This window comes from Pogoniulus pusillus, chromosome 35 (genome assembly GCF_015220805.1).
Source record: "Pogoniulus pusillus isolate bPogPus1 chromosome 35, bPogPus1.pri, whole genome shotgun sequence".
Taxonomy (NCBI): domain Eukaryota; kingdom Metazoa; phylum Chordata; class Aves; order Piciformes; family Lybiidae; genus Pogoniulus; species Pogoniulus pusillus.
The window spans coordinates 11,176,950-11,192,810 of NC_087298.1; the positions used below are offsets into that span (position 1 = coordinate 11,176,950).

General features: G+C 52.5%; 1 protein-coding gene across 2 annotated transcripts in view; it reads right to left on the reverse strand.

The window, feature by feature from the left end:
- Positions 1-15,861, reverse strand: part of COL5A1 (collagen type V alpha 1 chain) — a 213,993-nt gene that overhangs the window by 76,259 nt on the left and 121,873 nt on the right. For both annotated transcript variants that reach the window (XM_064171508.1, XM_064171507.1), the window contains exons 12-21: positions 14,962-15,036; positions 12,896-12,988; positions 9,743-9,799; positions 9,531-9,584; positions 8,858-8,911; positions 7,508-7,561; positions 5,130-5,183; positions 3,610-3,663; positions 1,727-1,771; positions 31-84 (exon numbers count right to left, since the gene is read on the reverse strand). In XM_064171508.1, the coding sequence (XP_064027578.1) occupies positions 31-84; positions 1,727-1,771; positions 3,610-3,663; positions 5,130-5,183; positions 7,508-7,561; positions 8,858-8,911; positions 9,531-9,584; positions 9,743-9,799; positions 12,896-12,988; positions 14,962-15,036 (594 nt within the window). The remainder of the gene's footprint in view (positions 1-30; positions 85-1,726; positions 1,772-3,609; positions 3,664-5,129; positions 5,184-7,507; positions 7,562-8,857; positions 8,912-9,530; positions 9,585-9,742; positions 9,800-12,895; positions 12,989-14,961; positions 15,037-15,861) is intronic.

Consider the following 15,861-nt stretch of genomic DNA (forward strand, 5'->3'; position numbering starts at 1 on the left):
GAGAGCTCAGCCAAGGATGACAGCACTCACCGGTGGCCCTGGGGGTCCTGGAGGTCCCTTTGGTCCCAGCAATCCTCGGGGTCCCTGGTGGGGGGGGAGGGAAAGAAATGGGATTAGTGTTTCCAGTGCCCCTCAGTGCTGAGGGTGGGCATCACCCTGCTCAAGGAAGCACCAGGGATGGCATGGCAATGACCCTGCTGCTTTTGCAGTGACAGCAGCTTTGGCAGACACAGAACAGCTCAGCTTGGAAAGGACCTCAGAGATCATCTCCTCCAACATCCCCACCATGGGCAGGGACACCTCTCAGCTCCTCTGTTGCAGTTTAATCCTTTGGCCAGCCGAGATCTTGTCCCTTGTTTTGCTGCGCCATAACCAAACCTCCCTGCATGCATTATCATCATTTGAGTCCCTCTTCCCTTACTGTGTTACCTGAGCACATAAAAAGCTTTTAAGAAGTTAATAACCCATAAGTTATTGCTCAGACATGTGCTAAGGAGATAGCTGAGCTGATTAATCTGCCCCAGAAGTTCATCAGACATCTCGTCTATAATTTAGTCCCAGTGAGTCCGTAAATGCCAACCCTCTCCTTGCTCACATGAAGTGTGTCCAACACTTCTCATCAATTACTCTCAGGCCACCGTGCTGAGGCCTTCAAACAACAAAATGAGACATCCTGAAAGCTGAGCTGATGGTAAATGACAGGTAATGGTCTTTTCACAACAAAGGAAATGCATTCTGGATTAAATAAGCAGCCAGCAGCGAGCTGCACTGCACAGCAGCACCTCCAGCCAGGCAGCAGCAGGCTTCAGCACTGCCAAGGAAGTGAAAAATTGACTCAGATATTAATGAGGGGGGGGAAAAAATTGCCTCCAGTGTCCCAAAGTGACCACTCAGCTCTTTCTTGATGATCCCTGAAAGCAGCTCTCTGGGTTAACCAGGAGGTTATTTTGTTCACGCCTCTTGCATCTCATTTAACCTTAGCGGTGCTGGGAACAGAGCATCACAGACTGCCAGCTTGGGAGGGACTCCAAGGAGCAGCTGGTTCAACCAGCTGTAGGTGAGGGTGGAGTTCCTGGCATCAGGCAGGTTGGAAGAGAGCTCCAAGCTCAGCCAGCACAACCTAGCACCCAGCCCTGCCCAACCAACCACACCATGGCACTAAGTGCCCCAGCCAGGCTTGGCTTCAACACCTCCAGCCACAAAGACTCCACCACCTCCCTGGGCAGCCCATTCCAATGCCAATCACTCTCTCTGACAACAACTTCCTAACAACATCCAGCCTAGACCTGCCCTGCCACAGCTTCAGGCTGTGTCCCCTTGTTCTGTCCCTGGCTGCCTGGCAGCAGAGCCCAACCCCACCTGGCTACAGCCTCCCTGCAGGCAGCAATGAGCTCTGCCCTGAGCCTCCTCTGCTGCAGGCTGCACCCCCCCAGCTCCCTCAGCCTCTCCTCACAGGGCTGTGCTCCAGGCCCCTCCCCAGCCTTGCTGCCCTTCTCTCAACATCTTCCAGCACCTCAACATCTCTCTGCAATTCAGGAGTCCACAACTGGACACAGCACTGAAGGTGTGTCCTGAGCAGTGCTGAGCACAGGGGCAGAAGAACCTCCCTTGTGCTGCTGCCCACACTGCTCCCAGTATGAACAGGCAAATTTTGCTTAGGAGACCTCATCCAAACCATGACCAAAAGAATGCTGCTGCAGATGAAGCCAAAGGAAGAGGTACTCACAGGTTCTCCAGGCAGCCCTCTGGGTCCAACTTCTCCATCATCTCCCTGCACAGCAGCACAAGAGAGGGAACAGAGCAGTTGCACTTCAGTCACTTGGCAGGAGTTTGGCTCTTGTTAAACAACAATCCCCCACCAAAGCCAACTTCCCTGGAGCAATGAAGGGGTAGCCATGCATGAGGGAGCCCCCAGACTGCCTGCAGCCTGATACTGTGATGGGCAGAATGGACCTGAGATTGGCAATGCTGGGAGGCTGCTTCCTAATTCATCTCCACTCTTTGTAAAGGTGGATTTTGGGTAACAGAGAAGTGGTGGCAGAAACCATTCAGGCAGGGCATGTGAGGCAAGGACAGAGTTAGGACCAAACTGAGTGGGAACTCAGTGTGGGAGCTGCCTTGGGAATGGGATTTAGCCAAGCTGGGGCTCCTCAGACCTGGAGTTGAATCATAGCAATGCTGGGAGGCTGCTTCCTAATTCACCTCCACTCTTTGTAGAGGTGGGTTTTGGCTAACAGAGAAGTGGTGGCAGAAGCCTTTCAGAGCATGTGAAGTGAGGACACAGTTAGGGCCAAACTGAGTGGGAAATCAGCATGGGATCTGCCTGGAGAATGGGATTTAGCCAAGCTGGGGCTCCTCAGATAGACCTGAGGTTGAGTCATAGAATGCATCAGGTTGGAAGGGTTCTTTTAAGGTCATCTTATCCACCCCCCCTGCAGGAAGCAGGAGCATCCCCAACCAGATCAGACTGCCCAGAGCCCCACCAAGGCTGAGCTTGAATGTCTCCAGGGATGGGGACTCCATCAGCTCCCTGCACAACCTGCTTCAGAAAAGGGAGAATTCTTCATCCCTCTGCTCCCCTCTCCTGCTGATGTGCCAGGAATATGGAATGGTGCTCCAGGAATATTGGATGGCTCCCTGGGAGTACTGAATGGCTCTCTGGGAGTGTTGAATGGCATTCCAGGAGTATTGGATAGGACTCCAGGAGCATTGAATGGGACACCAGGAGTATTGGATGGGACTCCAGGAGTACTGGATGGCAACCCAGGAGTATTGGATGGGATTCCAGGAGTATTGGGTGGTGCTCCAGGAGCATTGGATAGCAACCCAGGAGTACTGAATGAGACTCCAAGAGTATTGAATGAGACTCCAGGAGCACTGGATGGCAACCCAGGAGTATTGAATGAAACTCCAGGAGTATTGGATGGCACTCCAGGAGCACTGGATGGGATTCCAGGAATATTGGATGGTGCTCCACTGGATGGCACCCCAGGAGTACAGAGTGGCACCCAAGGAGTGTTGAATGGTGCTCCAGAAGTATTGGATGCTGCTCCAGGAGTATTAGATGGCTCCCTGGGAATACTGGATAGCATCCCAGGAGCATTGGATGGTGTCCCAAGAGCATTACATGGAGCCCCAGGAGTATTAAACGGTGCCCCAGGAGCATTAAATGTTTTATTTCCTTTGAGTTGCTTTTAAATCACCCAAACCTGAGGCTGCCTCTTAAGAATAAGTCAATTCCTCCTTCCTCAGCCCCTCTAAAGCCTCCTTTTCTGCTCATAAAATTCATGTTCTTCTACCCAGCTATGCCCTCCAAGCTTCTCTCCCTGCACACCTCGCATGGTTCCTTTCTCTCTCTCTCAGATTAAAGCTCTCCAGACACTTGTTCCTTCCCCTCAGGACATAGGGTTTGGTCTTTCCACCTTCAAAGCACTTTCCAGCCACAACAAATTAATCCTCCCAGCCCCATGGTGTGGAAGGTGTCAGTGTCTGTGCTGCAACAGAGGAAACAAATAGCCCAAGGTGGAAAGCCAACACTGCAGAGCTGCTTCTGCTTGACAGGGCTGAGCTCTGAATTGAAAGCACTGCTGAAACCAGAGCTGGACTTACCCTCTCTCCATCCTCTCCAGGTGCCCCTGGGGGTCCATGGGGGCCTGGCTCACCCTAGAGAGAAACAACAGCAAAGCTTCAGGGGAGGTAGAGACACTTTGGGGACAGAAAGAGTTGGGTAGAGCTGAGAAGTTCTACCCAAGTGACAAGCTTGAGGCTTGGCTGCACCATTGTGAAGGACCTCACAGCCTCCTGGCTCCTGTGCTTTCTGAAGCAGCAGCAGCAGCTCCTGTCTGCCTACTCACAGCATTCCAGCACTGAAACTGGTGTCCTCCAAGCTCATGGGATGCACTGGGGACATGTCACAGCGAGGTCTGGGAACCCAGCAGGTGCTACAGCTCCTTCAGGAGAGGCACTGGGGCTCTGCACACAGGTACTGCCTTCCCCAGGATATGCTACTCCATTGCTGGCTGATCAAGCATCTCTCTCAGGCACTGTCTTCCTTTCCCTGTGCAGCAGCACCTTGTAATCACGATGCAATCTCTGCTGTTCAAACACTCCCTTGCTTCATAAAGCAAGAGCTGCACTCCCTAGGGAGGGGAGGCACAAACAGCCTGCCAAAACCACTGCCTCCTTGCATATTTCCCCTCCCTCCTCCTCCCCATTGTTTAATTACAAAGCAAAGAGAAGGATCCCATTATAATTTGGGGCTATTTCCAGCCACAGCTTGCACTGTCTAGAAGCAGGTTTTTGCTCCTTGCCCTTTTTCTCTTTTTCCCTCTCCCCTCCTTTTTCTTTAAGCTGCATTTTATTGAGGGATTTTTTCCCCTCCTCTTTCCAATGCCAAACAAGCCCAGAAGGCTCCTGTAGCTTCCTGGGATGCAGATGCTGTGCCTGAGAGGGATGCTGTGATATCTCACATGCTCTTGTGGGACATTTCCATCCTCTCCTAACACTGCCTGATCCCCAGTAATAAAATGCATTGAACAATTTGGATGGAAAGAGACCTTTAAAACTCATCCAGTCCAACCCCACTGCAGTCAGCAGGAACATCCCCAGCTAGAGCAGGTTACTCAGAGCCCCCAACAACCTGACTTGGAGCAGTTCCATCTCCCACCTCTCTGGGCAACCAGGCCAACCCCACTGCAGCCAGCAGGAACATCCCCAGCTAGAGCAGGTTACTCAGAGCCCCCAACAACCTGACTTGGAGCAGTTCCATCTCCCACCTCTCTGGGCAACCAGTCCAACCCCACTGCAGCCAGCAGGAACATCCCCAGCTAGAGCAGGTTGCTCAAAGCCCCAAATAATCTGACTTGGAGCAGTTCCATCTCCCACCTCTCTGGGCAACTTGGGCCAGGATCTCACCACCTTCCTTCTCCCTAGCTGAAACCTCCCTCTTTTAGTTCAACCTATCAACCCTTGTCTTGCTGCAACAGGCCCTGCTAAAAAGGTTGTCCCTACCTTTCTTACAAGCCCCTTTAAGCAGAGCAGCTTAAAACCTCCTCCTGTAATGAAACTCCCTCCTCCTGCCAAGGTTTCATCACAGACCATGGCCAGAGGACAAGTGGAAGATGACTTACTCTATTTCCTTTCTCACCAGGCAAACCAGCCAAGCCATCAAAGCCTCGGTCACCCTGAAAGACAAATAAGTAGTTTAGTTCACATTTCCACCTGCTGGTGAGGATCTTTCTCCCATTTTTATCCTTTCTGTGTCAAGGAAGGATGGATTTTCTCCCTCAGACATTCAGCTTGCTCCCTCCCACCAGACCAGTGATGATTTCAAAGTTATACATTGAAACTAGGGGGGCAAAAAAAAGGCTCAAAGTTATTTCACCTCCTCCCCCCCAAGCACATTCATTTTGACATGTGGAATTCAGGGATTCTCCAGGATTTAAAGCATCTCCCCTTCTGGATAAGTGCTTCTAATCCAATTCATAGAATCATAGAATAAACCAGTTTGGAAGAGAGCTCCAAGCTCAGCCAGCACAACCTAGCACCCAGCCCTGCCCAACCAACCAGACCATGGCACTAAGTGCCCCAGCCAGGCTTGGCTTCAGCACCTCCAGGCACAAAGACTCCACCACCTCCCTGGGCAGCCCATTCCAATGCCAATCCACCACCTCACTGAGCAGCAGAGCCCAACCCCACCTGGCTACAGCCTCCCTGCAGGCAGCTGCAGGCAGCAATGAGCTCTGCCCTGAGCCTCCTCTGCTGCAGGCTGCACACCCCCAGCTCCCTCAGCCTCTCCTCACAGGGCTGTGCTCCAGGCCCCTCCCCAGCCTTGCTGCCCTTCTCCAAACACCTTCCAGCACCTCAACAGCTGTCTTGAATTCAGGAGCCCAGAACTGGACACAGCACTCAAGCTGTGGCCTGAGCAGTACCAAGTAGAGGAGCAGAATGACCTCCCAGGTCCTGCTGGCCACACTGTTCCTGATACCAGCCAGGATGCCACTGGGCATTTAGAATCACAGAATCAGTCAGGGTTGGAAGGGACCACAAGGATCAGCCAGTGCCAACTCCCCTGCCACGGGCAGGGACACCCTACCACAAAACCCCTGGTTTTCAGCCACCTGGGCACATCCAGAGCTGAGGCCAGAGCAGCCTGGCTGAGGTGCATGCAGGGTGACCAACAGCTCTTTCCTTCTGGCACCTCCTAGAGCATCAACTCCATCTCTGCTCACAGCAGCTTCCCTTCTCCTTTCCAGCACTGCTCATTGCTCTGTTTTCCCTTCTTCCCTGGCATCCTCAGAGGGCAGTTGACTCTCATTAAAGCACTTTACTGGATAAATGATTTGCAGTCTCCTGCCTCTGTATCAAACCCCCTTCATCTATTCCAGCTTTAAGTAGCTACATAGTAAAGTACTTAAACCTTCTCCTACAGGATTCCCTGAGCAAACTTTCCCTGCATTCAATTTCTCTGCTGCTGCTTTTCCTTGCCTGGGTAATTCCAGCAGATCACAGCTGAATGAAAGGATTTGGCCTCCACTGAAAAAAGAATCAGGGCATTAAAATTCCTCAGCAGGCCTTTTGCATTTCCTCACCCAGTTAATAGGTAGGTTTTTTTGTGTGTGTGAGTTGTGTTTTAGGATGTTTCCAACAGCTCACTCATGTTTGTTTTTTTCATAATTGGGATTCCAAAGTATTTGTTCTAACAACTGCAGCCAAGGGAGCAGATTTCACTCTTAAGAGGATCCAGTGAATGAAATTTGCATCCCTGGGAGGGTGAAACACAACAAAACCAAACAAAAAAAGGCAAAAAAGGAAGGATTGTGATTGTGCCTTCTAGGTGTGTGTTTAACTTCCCCCTCTCAAACATGGAGCCAACAACTTGGCAGGGGGTGCTGGACTACTTCAACAACCTCTTCCAAGCAAGGTGGACTCCTCTTGCTAAGGGCTCCTCAGCTCCTGCTTGCTAAAAAGGAGCTGCAGATTCCAAAGGCAGATAAATACAGCTCCAAAAGCACAGAATCAGAGAATCAAGCAGGTTGGAAGAGAGCTCCAAGCTCAGCCAGCCCAATCTAGCACCCAGACCTGCACAACCAACCAGACCATGGCACTAAGTGCCTCATCCAGCCTATGCTTGAACACCTCCAGGGACGGCGACTCCACCACCTCCCTGGGCAGCCCATTCCAATGCCAATCACTCTCTCTGACAACAACTTCCTAACAACATCCAGCCTAGACCTGCCCTGCCACAGCTTCAGGCTGTGTCCCCTTCTTCTGTTGCTGGCTGCCTGGCAGCAGAGCCCAACCCCACCTGGCTACAGCCTCCCTGCAGGCAGCTGCAGACAGCAATGAGCTCTGCCCTGAGCCTCCTCTGCTGCAGGCTGCACACCCCCAGCTCCCTCAGCAGATAAATGTGATTCCAAAGGCAGACAGCTACAGTTCCTAAAGCACACAAATACCATTCCAAAGCAGGTGAACATGATTCCAAAACCTGATAAACACATGGCACTACCTTTGGTCCTGTCTGGCCTGGCATTCCTCGGGCACCATCGCTGCCAGCTCTGCCCTGCAACAGAGGAAAGCAAAAGTCAGATCCAAAGGGTAAGGCAGGACCACAGGGACAGCTGCTCCTTGGTCCGTGGTTGAGCAAAGCTTGATTTAAGTCACAGCTCCCCAGCTGAGGGGCAGGGAAAAAACTGCTGCTCTGGCTCTGATGTTGTTCTAGCTCTGATACTGCTTTGGTTCTGCTGCTGCTCTGCCTCTGATGCTGCTTTGGTTCTGCTGTTGCTCTGCCTCTGATGATGCTTTGATTCTGCTGCTGCTCTGCCTCTGATGATGCTTTGGTTCTGTTGCTGCTCTGCCTCTGATGCTGCTTTGATTCTGCTGCTGCTCTGCCTCTGATGCTGCTTTGATTCTGCTGCTGCTCTGCCTCTGATGCTGCTTTGATTCTGCTGCTGCTCTGCCTCTGATGATGCTTTGGTTCTGTTGCTGTTCTGCCTCTGATGATGCTTTGGTTCTGATGCTGCTTTGGTTCTGCTGCTGCTCTGGCTCTGATACTGCTTTGGTTCTGCTGATGCTCTGGCTCTGATGCTGCTTTGGTTCTGCTGCTGCTCTGCCTCTGATGCTGCTTTGGTTCTGCTGCTGCTCTGGCTCTGCTGCTGCTCTGGCTCTGCAGCAGCACCCCGGGCACTGCCTGGTGCCAGTGGGGGGTGTGTGAGACAAATGGCAGTGAAGTTGCTGCCCTCCACGGGCTGCTAGGCCATGGTCATTCACTTTCACTTGCCATAATTGTCTCCCAGCACATTTTAAGCCAGGCTGATGGGGATGGCCACAAATTGAAAGGAGACTTTCTTTTTGTTTTAAGAAAGCCAAAAGCAGGTCACACAAAAGCCTCTCTTGTTTCTTCCCCTGGCAAGCTGAATGCCAGAGGATGAAGTAAAATGCAAATACTTCACCCAGAGGATGAAGTAAGATGTGAGTGAGCACCAGGCATGTGAGTGAGCACCAGAAACCCTCTGGGGACTGGAGCCAGCTCACGTGCTCCTGAGACCTGGGCATGAGCCAAACCAGCCTGGGCTGTTTCTGCAGCTACAACCTCAATGTCACCCAAAAATACCCCCAAAACAAAGAGAAGACAGGAGGAAGGGAGGGCTTGCAGTGTCCCCACACCACCCAGCTTTTCATTCTCATCCTCATTTGTGTCTGCGCAGATGGATGGAGAGGTCCTGGCCAAGCCACCAGCTGGCCACCAGCCTGCTCTTGTGCAATGCTTTTGGCTCTCAAGAACGAATTGGCAGCAGAAACAGTTTCTAGCAGAAATTGTAGTTAATGAGGTCATCAGTGCAGCTCCCAGGACACTCACCCTGCGGCCTGGTTTTCCTGCTGGACCGGGAGGACCCTGGATGCCTCTTGGACCCTGCGAGGAATCAAGGAGAGAGGAAGAAATGGCATCACTCAGAGGCACAACAGATGGGCCCAGACTTCAGATCAGCTGCTGCTGGGGCTGCCAGGGTCACCAAGCTACAAAATGGGCTGTGAATCCCTTGAGTAGAGCCCAAGGTTCAAAACACAGAGGGGAAAGAGCCAGGACTGAGCATCCCTGAACACAGACTGTGTGGGATTATCCCCGATGGAAGTAAATTGCTTCCTCCATCATCAGGAAAAAGGGGAATTTTACCCCTAGCCCAGGATTTACAGCTTGGAAGAGCAAGTTCCTGAGCATCAGGAACTCCCCACACTCTGACCTGCCTCATATTTACAGGCCTCCTCCACAAATGTCTTTGCAGGAAAGAACAACCACCTGTGGAATTTGGTGCTGCTGGCTGAAAGGTACCTCTTGAGTCTGCTCTGGAAAGCTGAGAGGACATTTTCAAGCCAAACAGATGTTCCCACACCTTCCCACTTTCAGCTGGCACTGGCTCACTGATTCTCTCCTCCACAACAGCCTTTAAAGCAGGACTGGCTGCTCCATGCCTTTGTTTCCCCCCCCTCCACCCAGACCCTCCCTGGCCAGCCTCCAGTTTGCTCATACTCACCTGAGGTCCCATTTCTCCAGCTTCTCCTTTCAGCCCTCCACTGCCAGGGGGTCCCTTTGGACAGAGAGGACAATTCATTGCATTTTTCCCACCAGAGAGCCAGGAGGATGATTCCCACCACGTGAAGAAAGCTATTCATGCAGGGAACCCAGAGCACCCATGCAGCTGGTGCCAGCTGGGGCTGCCCCAACCTCGGTTGCCCACTCACTTACCATGGGGCCCGGCCGCCCTGTCAGACCCATTGGACCTGCTGGTCCTCTGAGTGCCAGCTGCAACAGAGAGAGAAGTGTGGCTCAGTTAGTGTTTCTGGGAGATAAAGCCACCCCTGTGCCACCAGCCATGGGAAATCATAGAATCAAGCAGGTTGGAAGAGAGCTCCAAGCTCAGCCAGCACAACCTAGCACCCAGCCCTGCCCAACCAACCACACCATGGCACTAAGTGCCCCAGCCAGGCTTGGCTTCAACACCTCCAGCCACAAAGACTCCACCACCTCCCTGGGCAGCCCATTCCAATGCCAATCACTCTCTCTGACAACAACTTCCTAACAACATCCAGCCTAGACCTCCCCTGGCACAGCTTGAGGCTGTGCCCCCTTGTTCTGTTGCTGGCTGCCTGGCAGCAAAGCCCAACCCCACCTGGCTACAGCCTCCCTGCAGGCAGCTGCAGGCAGCAATGAGCTCTGCCCTGAGCCTCCTCTGCTGCAGGCTGCACCCCCCCAGCTCCCTCAGCCTCTCCTCACAGGGCTCTGCTCCAGACCCTCATCATCAAGTCCAACCCCCCTTGCTGAAGCAGGGTCACCTAGACCAGACTGCATAAGAACACATCCAGAAGGGGTCTGAAAGTCTCCAGAGGAGACTCCACAACCTCTCTGGCCAGCCTGCCTCACTGCTGCAGCACCCTCCCCATAAAGAAGTTTCTCCTGGTGTTGAGATGGAACTCCCTGGGTTCTAGCCTGTGCCTGCTGTTCCTTGTGCTGTCACTGGACACCAGCACAAAGAGCCTGGCCCCTTATCTTGACACCCATCCTCAGATATTTATGGACATCCATAAGCTCCCCTCTTAGCCTTCTCTTCTCCAGAGGAAACAGCCCCAGGTCTCACTCTTTCTTTACAGGAGAGATGCTCAAGTTTCCCAGTCATCCTTGTAGCCTCTCTTGGGCTCTCTCCAATAGATCCCTGCCTCTCTTGAACTGGGGAGCCCAAAACTGGACACAGAATTCCAAGTATGGTCTGACCAGAGCAGAGTAGAGGGGGAGAAGAACCTGCCTAGTCCTGCTGGCCACACTTTTCTTGCTGCACCCCAGGATGCCATTGGCCTTCTTGGCCACAAGGTCACATTGCTGTCCCATGGAGAATTTGGATTCCAAGGCCTTTCTCCATGGAGCTGCTTTCCAGCAGGACAACTCCCACTCTGTACTGGTGCCTGTATCCCACAAACAGAACCACAACAGGGAGCTTTTAGCTCAGTAATCCAGGAGTCCCCAAACCATGCACCCAGTCCCTGCTCTCCACGGTGGCTAACTGGGCTGCTCCACACTTTAAAACATCCCTTGGACAGTTTGTTCTCTGGTGACAATTCCAACACTTCCCAAGAGCTGTAATCATCTCTCTACTCCTGTAATTAAAACCTCCCCACGACTGCACTTGCAATGCCAGAAACCTTCCACCAAGGCTGCACTGTGTGGCAGCATTTTACAGCCTCCTCCCTCACCCCCCCCACCATTAAAAGGGAGATGGCTCTGAAATGCTGCTGCTGCTGCTGCCTGGGACAATGCTCAGGGCCTCCTGAAAGCCAAATTTTAAGGGACTAAATGGACTTAATAATGCAGTTAACAATAATGATAACAAGAAAAACAACCCCCATATAAGGGAAGAAGATCTCCTCCTCCTTCTAAGGCTCCTTTTCCAGCCCTGCTGTATTTCCATCCCCTTTCCCCACCTCTCTATCCTCCTCCCTACCTCTCCACTCCCCTTTCCCCACCTCTCCATCCTCTTTCCCCTCCTTTCCAATCCCCTTCCTCACCTCACCTCTCCACTCCCCTTCCCCACCTCTCCATCCTCCTTCCCCACCTCTCCACTCCACTTCCCCACCTCTCCATCCTCCTTCCCCACCTTTCCACTCCCCTTCCCCACCTCTCCATCCTCCTTCCCCACCTTTCCACTCCCCTTCCCCACCTCTCCATCCTCTTTCCCCACCTTTCCACTCCCCTTCCCCACCTCTCCATCCTCCTTCCCCACCTTTCCACTCCCCTTCCCCACTTCTCCATCCTTGCCCCTTTAAGTTTGACCCTGAACATCTCCAGGGATGGGGCCTCAACCACCCCTGAAGCCACTGTCCCTGCTCTCAGCCACTCTGTCCCCAACCTCTAGTGCTGCTTGGGGTTGTTGTGGCTAAAGTGCAGAACCCTGCACTTGGCCTTGTTCAGTCTCATCCCATTGGCCTCTGCCCACCCATCCAGCCTGGCCAGGTCCCTCTGCAGGGCTCTGCTACCCTCCAACAGCTCAGGTTTCTTTTTTTTCATAGCAGTCACCATTTCCAACAGGAAATAAAGAGCAAAAGCAGAGAGCTTGGGAAAGCAGATGCTTCTCATGAAGTGCTCATCTGCTCAGCACCTCTATTTCCCAACCAAATAAAATGCTGATGGGAAAAAAAAAGCTCTCAAACCACCAAACTGTAGGCAGCCTGGAAATGAAGACTGACAAGGTAACACCAGCAACATAATTCACCAATGTTCTTCTCACAGCAAGGTTAATGGACAGGAAAATGCAGTGGCTGGTGGCACCTGAGACCTGCAGATGTCCAAAATCCAACTCCTTTGTGAAAGAGGAGTTGGATGGGAACCAGAATAGCCCCAGCTAAGCCAAGCTCCTCATTAGAAAGCTAAGCAGGGCATGTGCCCACCCAGCTGGGTTGAAGACCCCAGTGGATTGCATTGCATTCAAAGGTGAAATCAAATGGTTTGAGGTTGATTTCATCAGGTCAGCTCCAAATGTCTGTGAGGCAGCAATTGCCAGCAGCTCAGAGTGGCTGAGTCCAAGCCCACACACCCCAGCTGCAGATGAATGTGGAGCTCAGAGCTGAAGAGCACAGCTCCATCCCTGGCTGACTGCATTTACAGAAACATCCAGGTTGGAAAAGCCCCTCAGGAGCACCAAGTCCAACCTAGAACTCTACAAGATTCACCTTAAACCATCTCTCTAAGCACCACCTCCCAACCACCCTTAAACACATCCAGGCTGGGAGGCTCCAGCACCTCCCTGGGCAGCTCATTCTGGTCCCTGACCACTCTCTCCATGAAAAACTTTTTCCTAAAGGCAGGAAGGGAACCAAGAAACATCCCCACTGACCACCACCCCTCACTTACCCTGGCCTGCTGCAGGATGGCTTGGGCTTGGGCTTCCTGGGCTGAAACCATAGGTCCTTTAGAGCCAGCATCTCCTCCTCCACTGAAGCGGAACTGATGGGAAGGAGACAGAGGAGCAGGTCACAGGGTTGCTGTCCCTCCACCATGACTTTTAAGCAGTTGTCTTCAGCATGGCTGGCCCCACTCCATCACTGTCCTCCCAGACCATCCCATTAACCACCCCAGGCCACCCTGGCACAATCTGGCTGCTTCCCATGTCCATACCCACACAGCAAACTCTGCAGGCTGAAAGCCATGCAGAGGGAGAGGGATTGCAGGCTCTGAACTGTAAGGCCCTGGGCTAGCTTGAGGCTAACTGGAATACTTTAGTGAGAGAAATTAGATGATAGGCTGTGAAAAGGAATCAAATGATGATGTCTGCTTCACTCCTAGGCTTGCTGAGATGGATGAAACCAAGGACATAGCTAATACAGTGTGTGGGTCTCTGTCGCAGCTGCTGGCTGCTTTCTCCCTCTCTTCTTGTAACTAATCCTTCTGCTTTCTAACCCCCTGGCTGATCCTAGCAGCTCACCTTGCACACAAGACAAAGTCAGGGATAAGGTAGAGGGGTGGAAAGGAGGTGGAAGGGTGGTTGGGAGCCCCTCCTGGGGACTCTGGTTTCTGGGAGGGCTGCTGTGTCTCTGTATCACCTTTAACTTGTCTATTGCTGTCTATAGCTGTAACTACTGTAACCATCTGCTTGCATATTGTGCTAAGCTGCAACATAAAGCTTCATTCCTTAACTTCCACCTCAGCTGAGTCTGGTCTGGGTGATTTCATAAGAGTGGCTGGGGTGGGTAACTGCCAAACCACCACAGGACCTCACACACCACCATTCAAACCTAAATGCAGGCTGAGTCCCTGTGTGGACACTCTCAGTCAGGAGATCCCTGGAGGTGGGGGCTGCATCAGAGCCTTTGGCTCTGGATGCTCCAGACACAGGCTGTGCTTCTCAAGTGTGGCTTCAAGCTTCAAAGAACAGAGCCTGGCCAGGATCCTTCAGCACACAAAAGATTTAACCCTCCCTCAAGCATTCATGTTGTGTGTGTGTGGGGGGAGCGTTTTTTGCCTCCCCAAACTTGAAAGTGAAGGAGTTTAATAGTCTTCTTCTGCCTCTTCCACCCCCAACAGCTACAAGCCCACTTGCCAGGACACACACACTTCTCTTGCATGTCTGTTTGGGGTTTTGCAAGAAGGACTTTTCCCAGTCCAGCCTTCCTGGATGGTTCCTTCCTCTCCTTTTCACCTCTGTGTCTCGCTTGGATGGTCCTAGGCATAACCACCTGGGCTTGGCAAGGAGATTCAAAGGCTATGGATGGCTACTGTAGGGGTCAACAAATGTATTGCAATGACCACTAAGCTCCATCTAGGTCCAGACTGTCTCAAGCACCCTGCCAAGAACCTCCCCAAGCATCACCCTACCCCTTGGAGCCTGTACAAGAGCACTGTGGTTTTCCACTGAAGACTCTTTGGTACCCAATCACTTATTTCCAGCAGCTGGTGTCCTCAGGGCTTTCCCACATCAAAGCAGCCACAAAATAAAACCATTCCTCCAGCAGCTCAGGGCCCAGAAGGCTGACTTGATGCCTGCTCTCTTCATGTAGGAGAGAAAAATCAATGCAAATGGACCAGTGGGCCATCAAAAGAGAGCAGTTCCTTCAGCTGCTTACAATTTAGGCACCTGCTTTGAAGAGCTGGTAGAGGTTCCTCACTGTAGGAGGGAGAGTTCTGCCTGGAAATTAGGTCTTTGGAAGTGTCTTCAGCTGCTCCTTCATGACTTTCAGCCTCCAACACGAAGCCAGGCAGAAACACTTCAGCTTATCCATCACTTGTGGAAACCTTAACCTGCCTGCCCTGTGCTTTTTGAGCAGTGCAAGAAGTAAATTCACAACAGGGAATAATCCAGAGCAAGCTTTCATCCCAAGGAAGAGGTGTCCTTGGTGCAAGAGAGATGAGAGACTTCTGGAAGAACAGGCAGTAAGCAGCAGCAAAGCCAAGAAGCTCTTTTCAGTCACACTTGTACTTACAGGCAACATAAGCATGGTCCCTGGTGGTCCTGGCAAACCATCTGCTCCTGGAAGACCTGGGCGACCAGGTGGGCCCTACAAAAACAGGGAAGAGGTAAAAAGCAGCTCCTACAGCATCACAAAATCATCACAGGATAGCTTAAGGATGGAAGAGACTCAGAGACCACCTACTCCAACCTCCCTGAGACCACCTACTCCAACCTCCCTGGCATGGGCAGGGACATCTCCCAACTAGACTCAGCACTCAAAGCCTCATCCAACCTGGCCTTGAACACCTCTCCAGGGAGGAGTTTGATTTGCAGAGGCTTTTGGCATGACTCAAAGGGCTCTGTTGTCTTGGCAGAGGGGCACTGACTATGGAGAAATCCCAATGCCATGGCAAATGTTGTGGAAGCAGATCTGTAGGCACACATGGTTTTCTTCTTCTTGCATTCATAGCGTGGGCAGCAGGACAAGGGAGGTCCTTCTGCCCCTGTGCTCAGCACTGCTCAGGCCACCCCTGGAGTGCTGTGTCCAGTTGTGGGCTCCTGAATTGCAGAGAGATGCTGAGGTGCTGGAAGGTGTTTGGAGAAGGGCAGCAAGGCTGGGGAGGGGCCTGGAGCACAGCCCTGTGAGGAGAGGCTGAGGGAGCTGGGGGGGTGCAGCCTGCAGCAGAGGAGGCTCAGGGCAGAGCTCATTGCTGCCTGCAGCTACCTGAAGGGAGGCTGTAGCCAGGTGGGGTTGGGCTCTGCTGCCAGGCAGCCAGCAACAGAACAAGGGGACACAGCCTGAAGCTGTGCCAGGGCAGGTCTAGGCTGGATGTTGTTAGGAAGTTGTTGTCAGAGAGAGTGATTGGCATTGGAATGGGCTGCCCAGGGAGGTGGTGGAGTCTTTGTGGCTGGAGGTGTTGAAGCCAAGGCT